Source organism: Schistocerca serialis, chromosome 2 (genome assembly GCF_023864345.2).
Source record: "Schistocerca serialis cubense isolate TAMUIC-IGC-003099 chromosome 2, iqSchSeri2.2, whole genome shotgun sequence".
Lineage (NCBI taxonomy): Eukaryota > Metazoa > Arthropoda > Insecta > Orthoptera > Acrididae > Schistocerca > Schistocerca serialis.
The window spans coordinates 503,825,586-503,852,815 of NC_064639.1; the positions used below are offsets into that span (position 1 = coordinate 503,825,586).

A 27,230-nucleotide genomic window follows, 5' to 3' on the forward strand; every position below is an offset into this window, starting at 1 on the left:
GCCCATGTCATACCAGCTCGCCGCCATGTTGTTCGGAAAGTTATGAACCTCTTCTTTCACCTCGTCGTCGGAGCTGAATCACTGGGACCATAATTAACGCTGACAGGTACTGTGAGACTCTGAAAAATTTCAAACCGGCAATTCAGAACCGGAGAAGAGGAATGTTGAGCAAGGGCGTACACATTCTCCATGACAACGCTTGCGCACACATCGCTCTGCAAACCGTTGCTATCCTGCAACAGTTTCAGTGGAACATAATCACCCACCCACCCTATAGTCCTGACTTGGCGCCCAGTGACTATCACCTGTTTCCTAGGTTAAAAGAACATTTGGCAGGAAAGCGATTCAGCTCCGACGACGAGGTGAAAGAAGAGGTTCATAACTTTCTGAACAGCATGGCGGCGAGCTGGTATGACATGAGCTTACAAAAACTGCCACAGCGTCTACAAAAATGCATCGACAGAAATGGTGATTATGTCGAAAAATAGCTAAATGTTCAAGATGTAAACTGATGGAAACCATTGTAGAAGTAAACAGGTCTATGTACTTATAAAAAAATAGACCTTACTTTTGGGATTACCCTCGTATAAAGCAGGTTTTAAAGATATTCGTAAGTACTTATTTTAATCCTAAAAACTATCGTTAGGGCGACTATTTAATGTTTAATCCGAGTGAGCATAATAGACAAATACGTTAATAATACAAATGTGTAATTTCGAGCACAGGCGCGCTCTAGTGCGTGTGTGTGTGTGTGTGTGTGTGTGTGTGTGTGTGTGTGTGTGTGTGTGTGTTTGTGAGTGAGAAAGAGAAAGAGACAGACAGACAGTGCGGAAGAGAGAGAGAGAGAGAGAGAGAGAGAGAAAGAGAGAGAGCAGCTCTGCTGAAAGCATCTCATAGATGCCTGTGTAACACAAAGAAAGGAAATTACCTTGTATTTTACAGAAGAGGATCTTATAAAATTGATACGTCAGTCGTAAGAGGTGACTTGGAATTATAAGTTACACATTATCATCTCAGGAAACACAGTAAACAAGTCTCTGTAAACAACAGTCAGAAAGCCTTGCCAGTCGTTTGATTCCTCAGCTATAGAAAGCCGCTCCTTGGTCGTGGAGCCATTCGATAACCGCTGTGTGAACGTCCTCATCGCTCTAAACTCTTCTCCCACCCCCACCTTCCATATGTCCTTCTGAGAACGCCTGGACAGTATCCTATGTGGTCGATGTCGATGTCCTTTCTTTCCGATGAGTATCACCCACGTTTGTGAGACGTTGCATTTTACCGCCAGATCCCACGTTGAATATGTGCGCAATTTAGGCGTTTGGCCCAAATAAATCTTACTGTCCCGCGCATTTCAACTTTGGAGCACGTTTCCTGCCCCCGCACCATTTCATTCGGACACTATAATGCCCTCGTTAGCCATACTGCAGCAGAAATGCGTCTGTAGGAAGCCCGCATCATGTACTCTCTTCTGACAATGCGGCACCGTTGTTGTACAATATTCTTAGCGGAGTCGACGTGTATAACTTTCTTTCTGAAGTCCCTACAGACAAGATAATATCGTTTAACAGTCGGCAACGATCGATGGGCATTGTGCCCGTTTAGTATTTGCAACTGGAAGTAGCGCTGTCTTATCCCATTAACTGAATTGTGAGAAACTGGCCTTGTGACATAAACGAATCAATTTAGATAACTGCCTTCAAGTCTGCAAAACGTGAGTGTGAGTGCACTGGCATTACCAGTGCACTAGAAAGCTGCTGGAGCTTAACTTGCTCGCCTAGTAACCAGCGGTATGCCAGCCCACTAAACAGCGCTGCGCCGCCGTTACGTCTACGAAAGGCTTTACGCTGAGGTAAAATGGAAATGTCGTGTGGCTAGGGCCTCCCGTCGGGTAGACCGTTCGCCTGGTGCAGGTCTTTCGATTTGACGCCACTTCGGCGACCTGCGCGTCGATGGGGATGAAATGATGATGATTAGGACAACACAACACCCAGTCCCTGAGCGGAGAAAATTTCCGATCCAGCCGGGAATCGAACCCGGGCCCTTGGGATTGACAGTCTGTCACGCTGACCACTCAGCTACGGGGGCGGACTACGCTGAGGTGGTACCTCTTAATATCGTGTCGGACCTCCTTCTGCCGGGAGTAATGCACCAACTCGACGTGACATGCACTCGCCAAGTCTTTGGAAGTCCTCTACAAAGATATTGAGACGTGCTGCCTCTATAGCTGTCCACAATTGCTCAAGTGTTGCCGGTGCGGGATTTTGTGCGCTAGCTGACCTCTCGATTAAAGCCCATAAATGTTCGATGAGATCCAGTTCGGCCGTTCTAGGCGGCCAAACTATTTGTTCAAATTCTCCAGAATGTTTCTCAAACCAATCGCGAGCAACCGCGGCTCGGTGACATGACGCATTGTCATCCATAAAAATTTCTGCGTTGTTTTTTAACGTGAAGTAAATGAATGGCTGAAAATGGTCTCCATGCAGCCGAACATCATCATTTCCATTCAATCATCGATTCAGTTGGATCAGAGGACCCAGTCCATTCCATCTAAATACAGGCCACACCTTTCTGGAGCACCAACAGTTGCACAGTGTCTTGTTGGCAACTTGGGGCTATGGCTTCCTGAGGTCTGCACCACAACCGATCTCTATTATCAGCTCTTAACAACTGAAATCGGGACTCATCGGACCAGGCCACGATTTTTCGGTAGTCTAGAGTCCAACCGATATGGTCACAAGCTAAGGAGAGGCGCTGCAGGCGATGTCATGCTGTTCGCTAAGACACTCACATCACTCGTCTTCTTCCATAGCGCATTAACGCCAAGTTCCGCCGAACTATCCCAACGGATACGTTCGTCCTACGCTCCATATTGATTTCTGCAATTATTTTACGCTGTACTGCTTGTCTGTTAGCACCAAAACCTCTATGCAGAAGCCACTGCTCTCGTCGTTAAGTGCAGGCTGTTGGCCGCCACATTGTCAATGGTGAGAGGTAATGCCTGAAATTTGGTATTCTCGGCGCACTCTTGACTCTGTGGACCTCAGAATATTGAATTCCCTAATGATTTTCGAAATGGAATGTCCCACGCGCCTAGCTGCAACTACCTTTCCGCCTTTAAAATCTGTTATTTCCCGTCATGCGAGCTTGATCACGTCGGAAACCTTTTCACATGAATTATCTGAATTCGAATGACAACTCCGCCAATTCACTGCCCTTTTATACCTTTTGCATGCGACACGACCGCCACCTGTATATGTGAATATCGCTATCCGATGGCTTTTGTCACCTCACTGTAATTCGCTCCAGCTCTGGCGGGTGCTACTAATAGGTACCTGTTGCTGTGCAAACGCTGCAAACGCCAGTGCCCACCTCTCATCTCTGCTAAGACCTCTCAAGAGGCCAACTCATAATCGAATAAGTCTGGGCAGCTTCTAGGTGCGAATCTGAGAAAATATTAAAAAAGCTGGCGCATCACATTTCCTCTCGAAAAATAATGCAGATGTCAAATACTCCATAAATGTAACATTAGGTGATGTTGTATGCGGCTAATCGTGCAGCAGAAGTACCATATGTGGCACTATTGTCGCCTTTAAGAGAGTTAAACTGGACTTTCAAGCACAAATACATGTGTCGACACCGCTTCGCGAATTTTAGGAGAAGAACGTCAACTGAGATTTCTAATTATGGGAATACAAAAAATTCTGTAACAAAATGCCTCAGGTACGAATGTTTCGAATTTGCTGAGAAATTTACTACGCACGAAACGGTCACAAAGTCCATAGAACTCATTCTTATTGTTTGATAGTACTGACATTTTAGGCGGTGCGTATTATTTGCGTCGTCATTTTAAAACAGGCTTGAGTTTAATCTTTATTAGTCACTGCCAGCTTAGCGCTTTAAAGTGGCTCCATTCGTGGTGATTAATCAATTGCTTTAATCACTGGAAAAAGTCATCTGGCACTGTATGTTACATAGTTCACTAACAAGTTCATCTCACTGCTTCCTTCTCGACCTGAATTCATAGCAAATACTGTTAATGTTGCATATTAGTCGAAAGGATAAAGTGAAATCCACTTCTTAGTATAATAGTCTACATTATTGTGTGAAACACATCATCTTGCCGCGTTGTTGTAGCAGACTAAAAAACTATGTAGTTAAACTAATTTGACAGTCGTATACACGTACACCGAGATACAGTACTTTTCTGCAGGATTAACCGAGCCTTGCAAAACAAAATGGTTTGTTTACGTTAACATGTGTGATATAACGTCCAGACGCGTGCTGTGTGACTACTGCACGTTATAATGAGGAACACTATAGGCTACAGAACATGATATATGTCTGATTCTACATCGCTAACTGCACCCGCGTGAAAACAAGAAAAAAATCCTCTCCCATAGTGAGCGTCTGTCTAAACGTACGCTGCGGTGTAAGTACATCACAAATCTGGGACGTGTAGCATAATGTACCAATAATAATTAAGGGAAATGTTGAAGCTAACGCTACCACCCTTTTGTTTTGACATACAACGATCAGCAAGATGGAGGAGAGAATCCAATCATAAAATTCCAATACGCGTAAACTACACGACATAAAAAGAATTACACTTGTTCTCATGATATGAAATTCGTTGGCTTCACCAACTCACAGATAGACTGTCGCCTTGTAGCTAATCTGGACTTCTGGTTACGCTATAGGTCTGTATGTCCTCGCAGGATACGTAAAAAAAAAAAAAAAAAATTGTAACAAAATGAGTTTTGGCAGTGTTCTGATTTATCACTGTTTGTAAACGTATGACACCAGAACATCAGTCATCATTATTACATTATGTCGACAGCAATATGGAATAGTTCCAAAGACCCATACGCATTACCCCAAGCTCATTCACGGAAGAGCCGTCGAGCAAAACCAGTATGCCAAGTTAACGACAAAGAGAGATCATTAACCTTTAGAGAAAACACTTGTGGAACTATATTTTGTTATTTAGTCTTTACAAAGATTAATTGTATTTTACTATTTAAGCAAATAAACTTGTTCCTTATAAACCAGATCTACTCATAGAGAAACATAAAAACTGAGATTAAATCTCAGCATATGAACTCGTAGAACACAAAAACATTACGCTCCTTGAAAATATATTTTACAGCTCTGTGACATTCAGGATTTTACGTGGTATTCTGTTGCGTCAGTGATGTGCTTGTGGAACTAATTGATAGACGCACCTCACAGCCAGCGACGAGGAGACCACAACCACCTTGCCGTAGTGGACGTGCAGAACCGCCTGCCTACAGTGCTGGCTGTGTGCTGGAGCACTATTGCCCTTATAGGAATTTCTGCTTCGGCGGCTCACCGCTGCTTTCTATGGGTTGACCTGGTGGCACTGTGTCGGCTTTCACTGCCCAGAAATCTTGAACGCTTCACACTACAAAGAGCATGTGGACGCCACGGCTGTCATCTTAAGTCACAAAATAGATTGTTTTCGGACCAGTTTCACTTCAATCGCTTCTATAACGACAGCGGAATACTTGTTAGACGCTACCACGGACATCTCCATTTTGCACCTTGCTCTTCTGAACGGCAGCGGACATACTGTGAGGAGCCAAAACATTACAGTATGTGATCAAAAGCATCCGGACACCTGGCTGAAAATGACTTACAAGTTCGTGGAGTCCCCCATCGGTAATGATGGAATTCAATACGGTATTGGCCCACCCTTGGCCTTCACGACACCTTCCACTCTCTCAGGCATACGTTCAATCAGGTACTGGAAGATTTCTTGGGGGATGGCAACCCATTTTTCACGGAGCGCTGCACTGAGGAGAGGTATCATGTTGGTCGGTGAGTTCCAGCACGAAGTCGGCATTCCAAAACATCCCAAAGGTGTCCTATAAGATTCAGGTCAGGACTCTGTGCAGGCCACTTACATCCTTTACAGGGATGTTTTTGTCGTGTAACCACTCCGCCACAGGCCGTGCATGATGGACAGGTGCTGGATCGTGTTGAAAGTTGCAACCGCCATTCCCCAATTTCTCTACAAGAGTGGGAAGCAAGAAGGTACTTAAAACATCAATGTAGGCCTGTTCTGTGGTAGTGCGACGCAAAACAACAAGGGGTGCAAGCCCCTTCGATGAGAAACGACCTCCGATTTGTACTGTTGCCACTACACAAGCTGGCAGATGACGTTCACCGGGCATTCGCCATACCTACACCCTGTCATCGGATCGCCACATTGTGTACCGTGATTCGTCATTTCACACAACGTTTTTTCTCTGTTCAGTCGTCCAATGTTTACGCTCCTTACTCCAAGCGAGGCATCGTTTGGCTTTTACCTGCGTGATGTGTGGCTTATGAGCAGCCGCTCGACAATTAAATCCAAGTTTTCTCACCTCACGCCTAAGTGTCATAGTACTTGCACTGGATACTGATGCTGTTTGGAATTCCTGTGTGGTGGTCTGGACAGATGTCTGCCTACGACTCTCTTCAACTGTCGGCGGTCTCTATCAGTCAACAGACTATGTCGGCCTGTATGCTATTGCGCTGTACGTATCCCTTCACGTTTTCACTTCAGTATCATAGTATCATATCGGAAACAGTGGACCTAGGGATGTTTAGGAGTGTGGAAATCTCGCGTACAGACGTATGACACAAGTGACACCAAATCACCTGACCACATTCTAAGTCCGTAATTTCCGCGGAGCGCCGGCAAAGCTGGCCGGTTGTTCGCGAGCTACTGTTTTGGGCATCTATACGAGTAAGTAATGCTCCGAATTTTATATTCTGTTCTCAAGATCGGTTGAGATACTACATGCCATGCGTAATATTCGATCGATTTTCCCGCTTTGCTGCCGCAAATTGCAACCACCTGCCGCTAGAGGGCTCCGAATTGTTGTTTGTAATATGCCGGTGTGTAATGTAACTATGTCGGTGCGTGAGAAACAGTGCACTGTAATCGAGTTTCGAATTACAAGCTTTCGTCCACCCAAGGAGCATCCTCTCCATCTCCATGAAAGTGCTAGATCACACACGTGCGCTCCAACCCCTGCAACAATTCGATTATCCTCCAATCATTTCCGACTTCTCCCCTTCCGATTTTCATACGTTTCCAAAACTTAAAGAAGACCTTACAATACCTCACTTTGATAGTGATGAATCGGTGAAAGCAGAGGTCAAGTTAGTGCTTCGTCAACAGAGTCAAACATTCTATAGTGACGGTATCAACAAATTAGTCTCTCGTTGGGAGAAATTTGTTCGTCGCCATAGAAACTACGTCGAGAAATAAATACGTGAACATGAAGAATAAACACGGAGAATGTTAATAGCTTTTGTTTTATTTAAAATGCTTTAAATGTTTTCACATGAAAACTGGGAGCCATTACTTTCTAGCATGACCTCGCTGATAATGACTGAAGTACAGTGAAACCACAAGTAGGCGAGGGGTGTTGGTCGTCCACGCTTCATCACACACGCAGAGCGTGCCGGCTCTGTAGAGGAGGATAAGCGACGATCTGTGGCAGATCTAATGAGAGAGTACAATTCTGGTGCAGGCATACGTCCTCCAGAGCACACCATTTAACGCATACGTTGTTACACATGGGAATTCACAGCAGATTGCCTACGTGATCCAATCTTTGAAACGCCCGCTAAACCCGCTGGGCAGAACAGGTAATTAGTATTGTGGAAAGGGCCAAGTAAGGTTGGGATCAGTTTCACCTTCTAATTGTAATTTATTGTAATTTAATAACACATTTACAACTAAAGCGGCACATAGCCGAACCTTTACCAAATGCAACTCTTTCACCGCCGAAGGCCTCCAAACAGAAAATCTTAAAAATCAACAAGAGAAAAATCCAATTAAAATAGTAATAAAATAATTAAAAAACATCTATCAGAGATCAGCTAGGTGGAAAGCCTCAAAGCAAGGTAGATAGAACAAACATATGCAATGTGCAATACAAATGGCTGAAGGCTACAATTAAGTTTCAAAATTTTAAAATATATTACCATAGACTTTTAAGGGCAGAAGGCCACAATGTTTAAAAACAAAAAATCTTAAAAATCAACACGGTAAAGGTACAATTAAAGAAGCCTCAAGGCGGAGCAGATAGAACAAACATATGCAAGGTACAATACTAATGGCTGAAGGCCACAATTAAGTTTCAAAATTTTAAAATATATTACGATAATCTTTTAATGGCACAAGGCCGCAATGTGTAAGCTTGAAAGATAATTTTAAGAATAAGGTTGCAAGACAGAAAGCCCACAATTAATACTGCTAAGAAAAAAGAAAAAATAACCATAAGAATTAGATCTTAAGTAGCTGAAATCAGATAATTAAACACCGGTGGGAAAGACAATAAAGACAACGGCACTCGGAAGCCTCCAGGGAGGTCAGTCTGCCGCCGTTCACTTAGGCGGGACAGGTGGTCAGCCCAAGTACACTTGATCCGTCGGAACCCAACCAGGGGACAGCCACGGACCGACCGACACAACGACTTGCTTGCCACCAATCAGTACATGAGAACTCAAACACAAAAAGTTACGAATGTGATTATCCACAATGAATATGTATTAGCTGTCAAAATAACACACCATGTTGGATAGCGACAACAGGTGAGGAAAGGACGCTGCCTGAAATTATGTTAGTGGCCGGGGCAGGTAACCAGAACACTAACGGCCACAAGGCAGAAAATTCAGCTGGTGCACTCGAATTGTAGTCAACCAATATAGTTAATTGCACCGCATGGCCGCTAAATTTCAGCAATAGAAACACTCGGTGTTGCTCGCAGGAAAACCTCCCCAATAGCGAACCACCGAAACGAAACACATAAGATGAATGCACTTGGCGTGGGTAGTTGAAACCACTACTCAACTTTGACGACCTGTGTCGGTGAACCACGAAGCTCGTAGCGATTGGACAGCTCCACTCACGCTCCGACACTGCGCAGGGACCGGCAACGGACCCAGCCGACAGCACCGCACGGAGATCCTCCCTGGTCCGCACCAACCGACCGACTCCTGGTGTTCCGTCCACGACTTCTGCTCCGTGGCAGCTGCACCGCTGGTCCGACTCCCACTCACTTTCAGACACACGACGGCGGAAATACTGGCTCGGACCCAACCAAGCAGAGGAAATACGTCCACTGGCTAAACTACATCCCTGCACCAGGAAAGGACCGACGCAAGCTCCACAAGATGGTAATTGAAGGTGCCCAGAAGCGCTCAGAGAACCAGTTGCACGTCGCCCGATGAGACGACCGACTTCTCAGAGGCAGAACGCCGACAATATTTAAAATAACTTGTCAAAGAAATGATGCCAATTGCACACACAACCTGACAAACACTTGAGACTCGAGCAACCAAATATCTGTTTTCATAGATATAGTTTCTAAATTGCTTTAACAGCGACATATTTTCAAAAAGCTTTTCATCCCCTATTTTACCCCCTTAGGGGGAAGAAATTTCAAGTTTCTATCCTTAGCGGCTTGGGCCGGGCGATGATGACTCTGGCAATTAGGACATTTGCCTTTAAGATTTTTCTTTTAATCCACTTAATCCACGTACTTCCACTGATTACCTTCCTCGTTTGTCTTGGGGATATACTGTGCATCCAGTATTTGTCCATGGTTACTAGACAGCCAAAGAAGCGAAATGGATTGGCCTGATACAGCTGCAACGTATCTGCTGCTGCCTCTATTCCGCAGTTCCTTTGAATGCGTGTGAGCAGTCGCAGAACCCAGTGGGTGGAAAACTTTATCATGTCCAAATGGCATGCAGTGCATCGAAAACCGATCCGTCACCGGTTTTTACTTTTTCGACTGTCGCATCGGTTGAGCTGCACACGACTTCCAATAACGTGGCCTCAAATTCTCCTGCGTTTCCGGTTCCTCACAGAGAGATGGTTTGTCACTTCGTTCCACGACATTCAGAAAATTGGAACGTCTGCGATACATAGCCAATAGTCATATGATGGTGAATTTTTACTGTACACTTCCATAAACTCAGCATGGACTCTTGAACCGTTGTTCTACTTCAAATGCAGTAAACAAATCACGGCACGAAACTGCATTTCGTAAAATGTGGGCAGCGCCATTTTGCGTTAGATCCTGTAGTGGCGTACCATAGTACGGTTGCGCGGGGATTTCAGTGTGTACCAGTCAACAGGCCTGCACCTGGAAACAAACAAAAAGTAATTAGGTAATTTTATTTTTCTATGTGATAATTAAAACATTATGTCTTCACCTCGTAGTGCTACACATGAGTGCCTGAAAATACGATGGGCATTCAATAAGTAAAGTAACATTTTTTCCTCGGTCATTATAGGATGGAAAAATGCTGAATTAGTTGTGAGATACTGTGGAATACTCTCGTTTCAGCCGCTATGGCCTCATGAAGTTTCGAAAGGTGTCGGCGCTATACGTAGCCTTCAAAATGGCGTCTGTAACGGTGGTGCGGTCCAAGCAGAGAGCTGTCATTGACTTTCTTTTGGAGGAAACCTACAGCATCGCAGATATTCATAGGCGGTTGCAGAATGTCTACGGAGATCTTGTAATGAACAAAAGCACGGTTTGTTGTTGGGAGAGGGTCTTTCATCATCGCAGCAAGGTCGCACCAACCTGTTTCATCTCCCACGTGCCGGCCGCCATCATACTGCTGTGACTCCTGCAAAGTTGGAACGTGCGGACACTCTCATTCGAGGTGATGGACGGATCACAGACAGACACCTAGCTGCACAACTGGACGTCTCTTTCGGTAGTCCTGATACGCTCGTCCACCATTTGGGGTACTCAAAGCGGAGTGCCCTCTGGGTTCTTCCCCGCCTAGCAGAGGATCATAAAGAGCAACGAAGGATCATCTCTGCAAAGTGAAGGTTGCACTCCGCAGGAAGCAGCACGTAAGCAATGGGGAGGTGACTGATGCAGCAAGACGTTGGCTCCGACGTCGAACAGTACAGTAATGCCGTGAGAGCATACAGGCCCACCCAGAAAGGTGGCGTACGGCAGTCTCACTGAACGGAGATTATGTTGAAAAATAGCCATAATAGTGGAGGGGTAGTACCGCATGTTCGAATCCTGAACAAAACCAGCCTGCTTTCAGAATAATAATGTGTTGCATTACTTATTGAATGCCTATCGTAGATGGATAGACCAGGTTAGTAGTGGAGGAGTACTGAATCGAATTTGGGACGTAAGAACACAACGGGACTGAAAGAAACACCTGACTGACACAGCGTATCATAAGGAATAAATTTCTTAGTCGAGAAAAACTTAGAAGGAAACGAAGATGCGACTACAACAAGCAGGTTCTAATGGGTATAGTCTTTTCATATGATAGAGATATGAAAAGACCTGCACAAAATAGACAAGAATGGAGAATTCCATCAGATCAGTCTTCGGACTGATGATGACAAAGTGGTTATAAGTAAACTTCTGCTACTTAAGAGAGCCTTCAAGGAAATCGAATTATCGTAGGATAACGATGAAACCATATATAAAGACGCGAAAGAGCAATAACACACGTTAATTTGAACATGAAAAGGTAACATTTGTTAACTGCGATCACGTTTACGTACCTGGCTACAAACGTTGCTCAACGTGACAAGCATATGCATCTACGACAGCCTGGACTCTCACTAGAGATCGCTCCACTGCTGCCCGAAACATTTCGTGTGGGATTTTGGATCTTGGTTGTTCAACTGTCGTGACACATCTCATGCACTGCTTGAAGAATGCAAATTGCGTCCAGCTTCCTCAATCGTGGCAACAGAAACTTCTTCAACAATTCGTGGCGCAATTGGCCGTCGGCGACTGCCAGGAGCGGTTCCCAAATCGCCGGTTAATTCGAAGCTCCGAATCATGGAAAGAGGACCTCTCAGTATTCATTGAATGCGTCTATTCTCGCGAAGAGCACCAGCACTATCGTTGTTGTTTTGATAAAACAGCTTTACGAGTAAAGGTCTGCTCACCTTGTCCAGACCCACGTTGACTGTCTGCAGCTGTAATGCACACTGATGCTTGTGTTTCAACCGCACGTCAAAAAATGGTTCAAATGGCTCTGAGCACTATGGGACTTAACGCCTGAGGTCATCAGTCCCCTAGACTTAGAACTACTTAAACCTATCTAACCTAACGACAAGCACACACATCCATGCCCCAGGCAGGATTCGAACCTGCAACTGCACCAGCCACGCGGTTCCGGAATGAAGCTCCTAGAACGGCTCGGCCACAACAACCGGCTACCGCACGTCGCCTTACCTGTACCGGCGCCTGAGGCAATTCCGTAACAGTACTAACAATGCGAATCCTGCAGCGCATTGTTTGAACATCATTCCTATGAAGTTGCGTACCCGTACGATAAATACCCTGTATAGCCAAAGAAACTGGTAGACCTGACAGCCGCAACATGACATGGAATAAACTCGACTAATGTCTGAAGTAGTGCTGGAGGGGACTGACACCATGAATCCTGCAGAGCTGTCTGGAAATTCGTAAGAGTACGTGGGGGTGGAGATCTCTTCTGAACAGCACGTTGCAAGGCATCCCAGATATGCTCAATAATGCTCATGTCTGCCGAGTTTGGTGGCAAGAGAAAGTGTTTAAACTGAGAAGAGTATTCCCGGAGCCACTCTAAAACAATTCTTGGCATGTGGGGTGTCCCATTGTCCTGCTGGAATGGCCCAAGTCCGTCGGAATGGACAATGGACATGAATGGATGCAGGTGACCAGACAGGATGTTTACGTACATGTCACTAGTCAGAGTCGTATCTAGACGTATCTGGGGTCCTATATCACTCCAGCTGCACGCACCCCACACCATTACAGAAGCTCGACCAGCTTGAAGAGTCCCCTGCTGTCATACAGGGTCCAAGGGTCAGGAGGTTGTTTTTATACTCGTACATGACCATCCGCTCGATGCAATTTGAAACGAGACTCATCCGACCAGGCAACATGTTTCCAGTCATCAACAATCCAATGTCGGTGTTAACGTGCCCAGGCGAGGCGTAAAGCTTTGTGTCGTGCAGTCGTCAAGGGTACACTAGTGGGCCTTCGACTCCGAAAGGCCATATCGATGATGCTTCGTTGAATGGTTCGCACGCTGACACTTGTTGATGGCCCAGCAATTTGCGGAAGGGCTGCACTTCTGTCACGTTGAATGATTCTCTTCAGTCGTCATTGGTCCCGTTCTTGCACGATCTTTTTCCGGCCGCAGCGGTGTCGGAGATTTGATGTTTTGCCTCATTCCTGATATTCACGGTACACTATTGAAACGATCATACGGGAAAATCCCCACTTCATCGCTACCTCGGAGATGCTGTGTCCCACCCTTCGTGCACCGACTATAACATCACGTTCAAACTCACAAAAATCTTGATAACCTGCCATTGTAGCAGCAGTAACTGATCTAACAACTGCGCCAGACTCTTGTTATGTATAGGCGTTACCCACCTCAGGGCCTTATTCTGTCCGTTTATATATCTCTATGTTTGAATACGCATGCCTGTATCTGTTTCTTTGGCGCTTCAGTGTAGTTTCCCGACGACACTGGCTCAAGTAGTGAAAGCTTAGCTATAACTATCCTGTACAACATCAAATCATTTATGAATTCTCATGCACCTGAGCTATTATCTTCATTTAGACGAGTCCGCTTAGGATTTGCAATTAACATGAATGTTCATGTTTACGGTGAAGAGACGCCAGAATCTACAAAAGCCACCACTTTTTAAAAAAAAAATATGGGAAGTCTTTCGAAGGACAAGCGATCAACGGAAAATTAATGGATATAAGTCGGCCGTTAGATAAACAGTTAAGATATCTGTCTGTGTGACTACTGACGACGTAGATATTAAGTTCAGGACGTGAAGTAGGGGACATTTGGGTACTGGGTGGAGATGCTGGTAGCATCCGTGGCGGAGCACGTGGCTTCGCTTCGCCTCGGCAGCGTGGCTGGCTGGGGTATTGACCGGTAGCTGGGCGGCTGCTCTGCCCTTGGGCAATTGACTGTCCGCCGCCGAAGAAAGCCTAAAGCCGAGCACGCGCCTCTGGATCTCGTGATTTACGCGTCCCGCACCGCAACACTGCGACGATGGAAACCGACTGTTGCAGCGTAAGATGTTTTCCGTTCGTAGATCAGCAGCCAGAGTCGTGCTAACCCGTTTCACTGGGATCTGCATGCAGCAGAGCTTCCCGTTTGGAAAATTCATGTGCCATATACCGACCACTTAACTTTCAAAGTGTAACCGACCTATTGGCGCCAGATTGTAAATTTCAGTTTGCAATTTATGATCTGTTTAGGACGGCTGGAGCTGAAAGAAATGGTATCGGTACAGGTGAAAATAGCTGATATTCTGTTGTTCTCTATTATTAGCACTTTAAAGAAATCGTAAACGGAAGCAGAAACCAAGACTGACACATATTTCCGCATCTGCTGCAGCTATGTGTTCGGTGACCTTACTCACTTGCAGTGCTACAGGTGGTTCCACTAGCGAAATGCGTGTACGCTCAAACAACTGCAACATGAACATTACTATCATAAGAATTTAAATGGGAACTTGCCCACCGAACAGCTCGTGACCAGATTTAAAAGAGATTCTTCAAATAGGTGTACTTATTTTAGCCTTGTCAGGAGCCTAGTCAGTTACGTGAGTTTAGTTACACATTACTTGCAACCGAAATACGCGCAAGTGTTTGTCAAAATAAAATGTGAAATGGCACGAATTTCAGAGAACGATCAAAGCCCATGAGAAGGATCACAGACAGAATACATGTCTGTGCAGCTTAACGTTACGCATTCTCTTGCGAGTCTAGGTGGTGAGCCACAGTTGGATCGAGTCTCAGCGACCTATTAAGGACACCGGTCTGACAATCTGTCCAATCTGAGCGTGCTTTTAAGGCAGTTTTTTACATTCGTCCAAGCGAACCGGAGGTTGGTTCCCCATCCTCACCTTTGAAATACAACTCACAAATAATTCAAAAGATGCTAATATACATAGAACGAAGCTAGCACTATTCACAAGCAGATGACCCTTTCTTTCCTCAGGGCTACTCATTATTGTAGCGACGGTAAAGGTATCCGGTCGCAGAACCTCAATAAAAATGTTACATCATTTTTGGAGTCTTATTACGCTAGGACTAAGGTTGAAGATAATGACAATGAAGCAAAAGAAGAGAAGTGAGGACTGATTAGCACCCTAAGAACTGTTGGAGGTTAGGTTTGACAGCCGAACTGAGGACATTCTTGTCTGATAAACATATGATTCCACAGCATCACAGGCGACCCACCAGATAATGGTACGGTGTTCAGATGGAGAGATTAACCGTCTTCCTGAGGACCTGAGTTTTAATTTTTATTTCTTGAAGTTGCATTTAATTATGAAGAGGTTTTTTTTACTCACCGATGTTGGAAGTCTTGCTCAAAGACGATTAAATCTCTTGATGTAACAACAGGAAACGTTTGACTGATTCACTGTCTCATTATCGCCCAGCCCAAATCGCTAAGGATGGAAACTTTAAATCTGGTGACGATATTGATATTATACTGTAGAAATCGTTTAAGGACGGATTTTTTCGAAATTCCACCACAAAGATTTTTTGAAAAAAAAAGGCGCTAGTAGGTAGTTTTGAATTTAGAACTACATTTGGTTTAACGGTCTGAAAAAAAGTTTCAAATTTTTTTGAAATTCAACTCCTAAGGGGGTGAAGTAGTGAGTGAAAGATTTTAAAAAAGAAATAAATCTTTATCGAAGACTTACTAACGCCTTTCTAAAACTGCATCTAAGAAAACTGGTATTTGACTTCTCGGTTAAGAATAAGAAAGTGCAACTTACAAGGGAGTGCAACAGGGGATGAAAAGTTTTATAAACTATCTCATCATGAAAGCAGAACCGCTTTCTGGTCAGAAGTGCATTCGGAAAAGACCATGCTTCTATGGCCTCAGCGTGAAGAGTTTAGAAGAAGTTGCGGTTTGCGAACAAAATCAGACAAAGCTGTAACATATCAGCTTTGTCAAAATTGCATAGAAAAAGAAACGGATCTTCAATACATTAATTTTTCAGTAGGCCTAATAAATGTTTATAAAATTACTTTTGTTGTAATTACTATGCCAACTAATCATTACTGACAACAAAATAGATACCATGTTGAAACGATCGCATGTACAGGAATTTCCATTTGAGACAAGAGAATTCAGTACCGGGATTAAGGCTGGTTAGCCATACAAAGGGTCACTAACTCTTTTATAGTGTGTAGTTTTACACATGAGCAATGGGCGTAGTGATACAACATACAAATTCGATTAAAGAAAAACAGAAAGGCCTGTCAAAACAATACAGTCAACGTGAGCGAAACAGGAGGTGCTAAGCTTGTGAACAATGAAAACAGAAGATAATGAAGTATTATACAAGCAAGTAATGACAGACACCTCATCTATGTGGCATATGGAGTAGCATCTCGAGATCGGTGCAGTGTTGCAGCGCTCGTATGGGGATATCAACAAAAACCCGCAGGCACTGACACCACCGTCGATTGCGTCTACCTATTCCTTTTGGCTGCGAAACCCTGACTGAAAAATCAATGACGACTTCGGTTGAAATCGTTGTATGCAGTCTCGTATTACTTGCCAGTTCTCGATGTAGATGACTTCTATGATGACCGAGTGCTCTTATTATGAGCCAAAGGCAAACGTCTTCTCTCAGAACATCTTACTGCGAGAGCGCTCGGCCAGAATGTCTGAAGCACCGTACATTACCAGTGGTGTTACAATGGGATTCTCTAATAACGACCCTCTACATAAGGTAAGCCGTAGACCTTTGAATGGTATCCTCCCTCCGTCGGATTGTGGAGCTGAAATTTAACCGGGAAACAGTTATCTGTATGGTGAAAGGAATACTGCTTCTGCTCTGTGTACTTTATCATCTATTATTATTTTGATGTACACTTAATTCTGCAATTTAGTGTCCAGACATTATACACGTAATAAAGACACAAAGGAATTACATATACTGGATGCGAGTGGAATTGATAGAAATCAAGGGGGAAGTTGAAAATTTGCGCTAGTCCAGGAATCGAAACTGGGTTGTCTGCTTACAAGGTAGATGTTTTGACCAAGCTATCCACACACAGTGGTCAGTGCAACTGCACGGACTACCGTAGCACGCTTCTCGTCAGCCCCAAATTCTCATCTTGTACCACACACTACTAATGTAGTTCCCCTTGTCCATCATCCTAATTACTCGCGGCATTTCGCCGATTCCCGTAAGAGTTCGAGACTTGTTTGCACCTACACTGAGGAGATCATTGGCCGTCTCACCTTGATTCTATAGTTAGTATAATTAGGGCTAGACCAGAATTCTAAATTCAGAAAAGTCCTCCAGTTTAAATACCTTGGATCACGTTTCAACAATAAATATATCATAACAATGGGTAAAACGAAAGAATAGCCTCAGGGTCAAGTTGTCTGTACTCACTAAGCAACCCACTCAAAAGTAAAGCTTTGCCAGTCACCACAAAGATGAAGATGTGCAACACTGTCATTGCCCTATAGTACCGTACCGTTCAGAAAGCTGGACGCTTACAAAGATTGAAACAGAAAAACTGAATGTTTTCGAAAGAAAAGTAATGAGAAAAATCTGGGGACCTCTGTTGGAGAACGGTGTATAGAGAATTCGAAAGAACAATGAAATTTATCAGTTAATGAAGCAACCCACTATCATCCAGAAATTAACAAGTAGGAGACTGCAATGGGCTGGACATGTGGCGAGAATGGAAAACAACAGAATCACCAAGAAAGCGTTTGAAGGAACTCTCCAGGCAGCAAGACCATTGGGCCGACCCCGTACAAGGTGGAAAGATGACATAGAGGACATCGCAATATTAGGAATTTCCTCAGGGCGGAGAGAGACTGCGAGAGATAGAAGGCGGTGCAAGCAGATCGTTGATGCAGCCCGTAGTCTACAGGGCCTGTGATCGCTGAGAAGAGAGAGAGAGAGAGAGAGAGAGAGAGAGAGGAGGCTAGACGGCCAATGATCTCCTCAGTGTAGATGCACACCAGACGGGAGTCTGGCAAAATTCCGCGAGTAATGAGGATAACGGGCAAGCGGCACTATATTAGTACTGTGTGGCCAAGGTGAGAATTTGGGCCTGACGGGTGGCGTGCTAGGGTAGTCCGTGCAAAAAAAAAATTTGTGTAAAATCTTATGGGACTAAACTCTTGAGGTCATTAGTCCCTAAGCTTACACACTATTTAATCTAACTTAAACTAACTTACGCTAAGGACGACACACACACACACACACACACACACACACACACACACACATACACACACACACACATGCCCGAGGGAGGATTCGAACCTTCGACGGGGGAAGCCCAGTCCATGCAGATTCACTCATAAATGTGTCCTAACGACTTAGTGCTCAGAGAATTGTTGATAAGCAGGCGACCCGGGTTCGATTCCTGGACTGGCACAAATTTTCCTCTTTCCCCTTTCATTCCAATTAAAGCCCGCTAGCAGTTAATGTATGTGATTCCTTTGTGTCTTAATTCATAATGACTGCTGGATCAAAAATGATCTCTGTTTTTTCAGACGTGCCATAAAGAAGAGATATCACCTATATATATTTTACACGTAGGCACAAATTTTGTGGCTATTTGTTATTCATATTGTAAACCGGTAAAAATTTTCCTCGAGTGGTATTTTGCGTTTTGTACTGTAGCGTCTCTCTATTTTCGCTCGGCATGCTACGATTCATTCGGTGAACTGCAGTTCAATGACGATATTTTGTTGCATGTGACTGTACACTATGGGTACATGTCATTACTGATTTGTAAATTAATGCTCATTAGCACAATGCACGAGAAATCGGTCTATATGATTTTGATCTACTATTTTTATCTATTTTATTTTTTGCATGACTGTTATTTACCCTGAATTCTGTATTTCTCCGTATTTGTAACATACCATGGAAAGTAAAATATAAGCTACCAGTCATGACGTGAAGGTTACTACCTGCTACCTCCTAGAATAATGTACTCATACGAGCCCGCTGTGAAGGGTGAACTCATGTTAGTTCTACTAGTTTCTTTAAGTGTTACATGCGTAATACTAGTGCGAGGAAACTGACTAAAACACTTCCTAACTAAACCAGTGGTAATGAACTGACTTCGTAACGGACCAAATGTGTGGTTTTATACGTGTGAGTCGTCGAAGTGACATATGAGCTGAATGTATCTGGCAGTACAATGAAATAAAAGAATGACTTATTTTAAAATTAATACAGCGAATGAGGAAAAAGAAGTTACATCATTCATACAGTTTATTTCAACTTAGAAAGAAACTCTCATTATGCCCAAAAGTTTTGTCCTTTGGTAATATTTTCCACCCTCTGATTCGAAAGTGTCCTTGTGGCTGATAATCAGTTATTATCTTACAAGTGTCCACTGATCTGAAAACTGGCTCACAACCTATAAATCGACACCATATTCAATAATTCATTCAATAAATTTGAACTCATGACTAGGACAGAAGCTACTGAGAGGCACGTGAGAAATCTATTACCACGTGATGGTTCAAATGGCTCTGAGCACTATGGGACTTAACTTCTAAGGTCATCAGTCCCCTAGAACTTAGAACTACTTAAACCTAACTAACCTAAGGACAGCACACACATCCATGCCCGAAGCAGGATTCGAACCTGCGACCGTAGCGGTCACGCGGTTCCAAACTGTAGCGCCTTTAACCGCTTGGCCACCCCGGCCGGCCTTACCACGTGATGTCGCAGCATGTAGAGGCTGACCACATCACTTCATCAAATAATTATTTTGGGTATCTCGTTCTGTTTTATTTCTAAGTACATTTAATGACCTGTTTATAGATCTGCAGCTCATATGTGTATGAAATTTTATTTGACATTACATTTTCAGAGAAATATTATTGTAACTCATGAAAATTAAGTATAATAGGGGTAAAAGGAAAATGAAGATACGAATGATTTGGAACCGCTGTAAATGCCGTGAAGTTTTCACCACAAACGGAAACTATAGGAGGAACCTTCTTGGAACAGCTGTGTACATGAAAGATACAAGCGGAGGATAATATAGAAAAAGGTCGTCATGTTTGCGGTTTAGTTATTATGACGGGGCAAATTGCAACAAAATATACAAAAGGTGCCAATTTCGCTCTGTTTACCAATATGGTATCACCGGTTGCACTGACTGATAAAATTCTAAGAGCAGTTTCAGCAGCGTACCTCGTACCACAATGCAGCGCTTCAGCGCCTTGGCCACCATCCAGGGTCTCAGAAGACTCATAATTTTCTGTTTTCAATAAGACAAAGACGTCACTAAAATCGAGCACCTTATACTTTTATGGCAAGAATGAAATATTTTTCTGTAATGTTGTAAGAAATTTTACCGAAAAACTCAGCAAGCTGGGCGTCTAGGGATTCTATCCGCACTCCATCGTGCTGCCTCTACAGACGTGTGACCTGCTGCGAGCCGCAGCTTTCTTAGCCTGCGTGTTATCTCGTGTTTGTCAACATGTAGTAACACACTGCCGGAAAACAGTGCAACCCCCTCAAGGACAAGGTCATTTTATTGACAGGTGATTTGGCATGTAGTTCATTATTGCAGGAGAATGTGATACACACACGTCACAGTAAATGGTGCCCAAACAGTCATATCAATATACGATGTTCGCCCACACTCCCCCCCCCCCCTCCCCCACCACGCCTTCTCTCTGTCGTCAACGAAGACGTGTACTCTCGCATGCAAATGATTGTGAAGGTGCCTAATGGAATCCTGCGATAGATTGTCCCAAGCGTCTTGAACTTTCTGTTGCAATTCGGCAATGGTTCTTGCAGGCCCTGCAGAACGAGTAGGTTCCCCCTTCATCGTCGATGAGAGAGCTTCTGATTTTGCTGGGCTAGAATATTGTTGTACAGTACGAAGAGCACGCTGCGTCGCGGCAGCCGTATGTGGGCGGGCATTGTCGTGCTGAAAGATCACGTCACATTCATGTAGAAGAAATGGCACCAGCTAGGGGATCTGTAGTATGCGGACGTCCAGAAACTAGTCTCCAGGTGTGGGAATGTTCCACAGGCCACTGTTGAAAGCAGCGACACACCATCTGTACTATACGGACGTCCAGAAACTGGTCTCCAGGTGTGGGAATGTTCCACAGACCACTGTTGAAAGCAGTGACACACCACCGATCCAATGAGCCAAACATCCACTTGCTTTTCGTATACTCACGATGCGACCCCATTGAAATGGCTGAAGCTGTTCAACAGGAGTATGTATTCGTTGGTGGGGCATTGTTGTACCGTAGAATGAATGTTGCAAACACTCTTCGCCTCTAAACCCTGCACAGATATGGCCTGCAAAGTCAAAACGCAGGGTGAACAGACAGGTCTCCTGAGCGCTGTCTGATTGACTATGACAGTGACAAATGACTAACAATATAACTCCTCAGTATGCACATATCATTACTCTGATGGAACTGAACACTATCCTTCAGGACCTTTCATTTTTTTCTGGTCTTGCATTATTCATATTTATAATAACAATAATATCGTAACACACTAACATACAAATGTTTACGGAAGAAAGTCCAACATATTGTTTAGAGCAAGCTGACGCACCATTAGCACACCGTAGGCAATATTTTATATTCGACTCTTAGTGAACGGAGGTTTAGTATTTTCCTTGCTTGTATGGTTTATTTGGTTCGGCGGTCACTTATAGATATGTACTCTGTTTCCAGGTTGCGGTGCGAGTTCGGCCGCTGCAGCCGGGGGAAACAGGCCGGGTCCTGCACGTCGTCGACGATACGGTGAGTAGGGCCACGTGGTCATCCATGCTCTTCCAAAAGAAACTGTAGGAATACAGTATTTACTGCTTTAATGCATCGACCGTCATAAAAAAGTCTGTTACGTGTTTGTAAACGTTACCGCCTTCATTATGTAAAGAGGCTGAAATCCATTTTCTCTGGTACCCTCCTTAAGTTTTTCAAGGCCTACACTTACGTCCTACGCAAGAGACAGTAACAATAGCACTATTGCTACGTGCGTGCTGTAATGGGCTTAACAAAATTGAACGTTTTCCCTCTTTATAAATTGCCTCAGTGTTGTATAAGTCTCAAGAGACCTATTCGTTTAAAAAATAAATTGTTATAAAAATATCGTTAGTATTGTATACTGTATGAATTTGAGGTTTTACATTAAATACTTCTGTCACTCGCTTCCTGGTCTTTCACTGCACAAAGAACGGAATCAAATGATGTTGTACTCACCATTCTATACATTAGTCTCTCTGTCCAAATAAATTGTTGTTAATATCCAATAGTGATGTATTAAACTTATTCCATAGTTCGTTCTCGCGCACTGTACACTACATAAGAACCCACAAAGAAATAAGAGTATCAAGCGGCTGTACAACAGCAAATACATTTTTAATTGTATCCAGATTTTATGTTACAAGGCATCCGTTGCTGTTGCAAACAAAAAGCCTGCCGACTTAAAATAGTCACCTTCAATAATGTTATCGCCTTTTTCTGTTGATGTGGCGCTAAATTATTACGGTACCAAGAATTAAACTGCTTTTTGCACGTGGTACCATAATTTCGCAGTTACATCTGTGGCATTTTACTCCCATAAGGAATCCCAATTTTCGTATAGCTGCTGTCAGCGTAAACAAGGACGTTACTGAAATTAGTCATAATTATACAATTGTTGCTTTCAAGGCTTTCTAGCTGTTAAACACTTTCCTTCTTTATATCATTACTCAGAGAGTTCGCGTTGCTTCTGTGCCACGTCTTCCTGAACCGTTTGCTCTGCTGTCTGAATGTTACACATGACGCAATCAAACTGCTGTAGACTGAAATTAAGGTTATACTCTTACTATTACTACGCAAGCTTTCCTTGCTGGCTTTTATTTTAAGTGCTTTTTTTTTGCATAGCTCTTGTTTAATACGTTGACAGTGGCAGTTAACTGAATCGATATGAGAGAGTCAGTAGTTGAAGCGGAAATAAATAAAATTCTATTTACACTTTGTATTTACCGTGCGGAACCTCAGTCGGTGCTTACAGATTTTAATCATATTATCGACTACATATACACATTTAACATCAGAAAACAAAACAATGCAATTACGGCACACTTCATTTGGGAATAGCTCTCATCGCGTACAATTCTAGTTTTATAAAACTCTTAATTTTGCCATAGTACACAAACCAGACCATGTTTTATATACAGGGTGGTCCATTGATCGTGACCGGTCCAAATATCTCCAGAAATAAACGTCAAACGAAAAAACTACAAAGAACGAAACTTGTCTAGCTTGAAGAGGGAAACCAGATGGCGCTATTGTTGGCCCGCTAGATGGCGCTGCCATAGTTCCAACGGATATCAACTGCGTTTTTGTAAATAGGAACCCCCATTTCTTTATTACATATTCGTGTAGTACGTAAAGAAATATGAATGTTTTAGTTGGGCTACTTTTTTCACTTTGTGATAGATGGCGCTGTAATAGTCACAAACATACGGCTTACAATTTTAGACGAACACTTGGTAACAGGTAGGTGTTTTAAATTAAAATACAGAACGTAGGTACGTTTGAACATTTTATTTAGGTTGTTCCAATGTGATACATGTACCTTTGTGAACTTATCATTTCTGAGAATGCATGCTGTTACAGATTGATTACCTGTAAATACCACATTAATGCAATAAATGCTCCAAATGATATCCGTCAACCTCAATGCATTTGGCAATACGTGCAACGACATTCCTATCAACAGCAAGTAGTTCGCCTTCCATAATGTTCGCATATGCATTGACAATGCGCTGACGCATGTTTTCAGGCGCTGTCGGTGGATCACGATAGCAAATATCCTTCAACTTTCCCCACAGAAAGAAATCCGAAGACGTCAGGTCCAATGAAGATGCGGGCCGTGGTATGGTGCTTCGACGACTATTCCACCTGTCATGGAATATGGTATTTAATACCGCTTCAACCGCATGCGAGCAATGTGCCTGACATCCATCATGCTGGAAGTACATCGCCATTCTGTCATGCAGTGAAACATCTTGTAGTAACATCGGTAGAACATTACGTGGAAATCAGCATACATTGCACCATTTAGTTTGCCATCCATAAAATGTGGGCCAATTATCCTTCCTCCCATAATGCCGCACCATACATTAACCCGCAAAGGTCGCTGATGTTCCACTTGTCGCAGCCATCGTGGATGCTCGTTTACGTTACCGCTGTTGGTGAATGACGCTTCGTCGCTAAATAGAACGCATGCAAAAAATCTGTCATCGCCCATAATTTCTCTTGTGCCCAGTGGCAGAACTGTACACAACGTTCAAAGTCGTCGCATTGGTGCATAGAAATATGGTACGGGTGCAATTGATGTTGATGTAGCATTCTCAACACCGACGTTTTTGAGATTCCCGATTCTCGTGCAGTTTGTCTGCTACTGATGTGCGGGTTAACCGCGACAGCAGCTAAAGCACCTACTTGGGCATCATCATTTGTTGCAGGTCGTGGTTGACGTTTCACATGTGGCTGAACACTTCCTGTTTCCGTAAATAACGTAACTATCCGGCGAACGGTCCTGTCACTTGGATGATGTCGTCCAGGATACCGAGCAGCATACACAGCACACGCCCGTTGGGCATTTTGATCACAATAGCCATACACCAACACAATATCGACCTTTTCCGCAATCGGTAAACGGACCATTTTAACACTGGTAATGTATCACGAAGCAAATACCGTCCGCACTGGCGGAATGTTACGTGATACCACGTACTTATACGTTTGTGACTATTACAGCGCCATCTGTCACAAAGCGAAAAAAAGTGGTCCAACTAAAACATTCATATTTCTTTACGTACTACACGAATATGTGGTAAGAAATGGGAGTTCCCAGTTGATATCCGTTTGACCGATGGCAGCGCCATCTAGCGGGTCAACCATAGCGCCATCTGGTTTCCCCCTTCAAGCTAGATGAGTTTCGTTCTTTGTAGTTTTTTCGTTTGATGCTTATTTCTGGAGATATTTGGCCCGATCACTATCAATGGACTACCCTGTATACGTATGTATGTAGGGGCTCATGAAACAAATTAAACCAGCTCACTTTAAAGTGAGTTAATACCTTTTGGCTATGTATGTCGGCATAAATTGTGTCTTTTCAGTATGGTATTTACCCCTTTCTAATAGCTCTGTTATATTTTATCGTAAGATTATTACTCTTCAGACTTTGTGATGATGATGAATGTTTTTATCGTAGAGTAATTAACTACATAAAAGGAAATAAAATAAGAAATATAAAAGGATGAGAAATAAGGGAAAATACCCTATGTAATGTACTTTCAAATGTATACTACTTTGTCTTCTCGAAAATGTTTGGTTAGAATATAATATTTATTGTGAGATATATGATTAGTGTTATCTTCATACTGGCTATGACTGTAGTATATTTGAAGTCTTTGATCTTTTAATTGTTTGCTATGAGTTCTGGCATTTTAATGCTAGTGTATTTCTCGTGTTGGTTCTCTTCAGTTACTTGCTCCTCAGCCAGATCTGACACTTGAAATGTTTGAAATGAACGAAATTTTTAGTTTTGACAAGCAATGTTGGTTGCAGATTAATTTTTCCATGTAAGTAATTTTTCTGTTATTGTAACCAATACAGCCCGATGACCTTGAAGGACATTTCCATCCTGCTTTTGACGTGAATTTTGTTTTTTTTTTTTTTTATTTCGCACAGGACCATGAACGTGGTCTATGACCAAAACTGGTCGGAATAAAATATAAATAAAGCCAGCATTTATGTGTCACACATTTTATACAGTAATTCTGATTCATTGTTTTCCAAAGATCTTTATAATCATCAGTACTACCTCTGTAATTATGGTATATTCAATAATAATTTAATTTCGCCATGAATAATTTCAAGCTGATGTAAAATGAGCCAAATATCTTTTTGTACTTTCAAAAGAGCGTAAATGGGGAGTATGAATCAGTATCGCCATAAAAGTAGACTTTTCTGTGCCCTAGCACTCGTATTTATAAGTATGATGAAGTTCGAGAGCGGTACACGAAAAGAGAACACAAATGATAGTCATTTATAGGAGGTTACAGCACATCGGTTTTATGTGTCTGTGTAACATTCTCTCTCGTTCTCTTGTTTATTTATTGTTTCAACAATTGTGTAAATCTTGCCAAATAACTACTTTGTCTAGACGTTCGCATATGTAATAATGTACTTAGAAATCTTCCAAAAACTTGTAGTTTGGTTGTGAAACAGTTCATTATTAAGAAAATCGTTTTAGTGTGCCTTTCTCAACGACATAGGTCCACTGTAGATGAAGAGCAAGTCATGGACGTTATTCTGCATACAGGGTGTCCCAGAAATGTTGCGGTTATCTTAGAGAGTTTGGAGAGGGTGTCTTGAGGGAAAAATCGAGAATAGGCACCCTCATCCAGAAACATCCTCCAACGACGCTACAGTGCCAGAGCTATAGCACTGGCGCCTGCCGCTAGGCCACCCTTTCCACAGCAAACGGACTGTAGGCGGCACACACGCATTGCTGTTTGTTATTCAGTGATCGCGACTGATTGCACTGTCGCCATTGGAGAAGATGCGTAGACAGGCCTTGTCTCCTACAAAAGCAATGCTCTTTTGCCGTGTTGGATGACGGTTTGAGGCATGGGCTTCCATCTGCGGTTTATTTTTCTATTCTTTATTTTCTACTGAGAGTGTTCTTGGAGAAAAATAAACCGCAGATGGAAACCTGTGTCCGAAACCGTGCCCACCAAGGCAACAGAGCTTTGCAGTCGTAGGAGATAAGGCCTTTTTCTACGCAGCAGTTAGCCCCATCCTCTCCACTGGCGATGCGCTACACTCCCCTATTACTTTCCCAGTTCGGATTCTCTCTGCTCCACTACCGACTCTGCAAGTGGACATTACTCGAACAGCCCGCCCTGTCTAGAGAAGGGAATGCAAATAAAAAAGTAAAGCTTGCTGGTACAGTAACTGCTGACTGCTTTTAAGGTAAAATCTGAATACCAGCTCGGTTGTGGGCAATCGAATACTTTTTTCGCTTCATGAAAATTGTTGGGTAAAGGATGAAAACATACACACTGGCATTTATTTTTACTTTCCACAATTATTTTTACAATCTGCCCTACAACTCAACAAGGCTGCAAAGGTGGGATACAAACACA

The 27,230-nt window shown here is 43.2% G+C and overlaps 1 protein-coding gene across 1 annotated transcript in view; it reads left to right on the forward strand.

Moving 5' to 3' along the window:
- The window catches only part of LOC126457464 (kinesin-like protein KIF19), a 610,440-nt gene that overhangs the window by 30,397 nt on the left and 552,813 nt on the right, over positions 1-27,230 (forward strand). Inside the window, exon 2 of the mRNA XM_050093755.1 lies at positions 21,757-21,825. Coding sequence (XP_049949712.1) covers positions 21,757-21,825 — 69 coding nt within the window. The remainder of the gene's footprint in view (positions 1-21,756; positions 21,826-27,230) is intronic.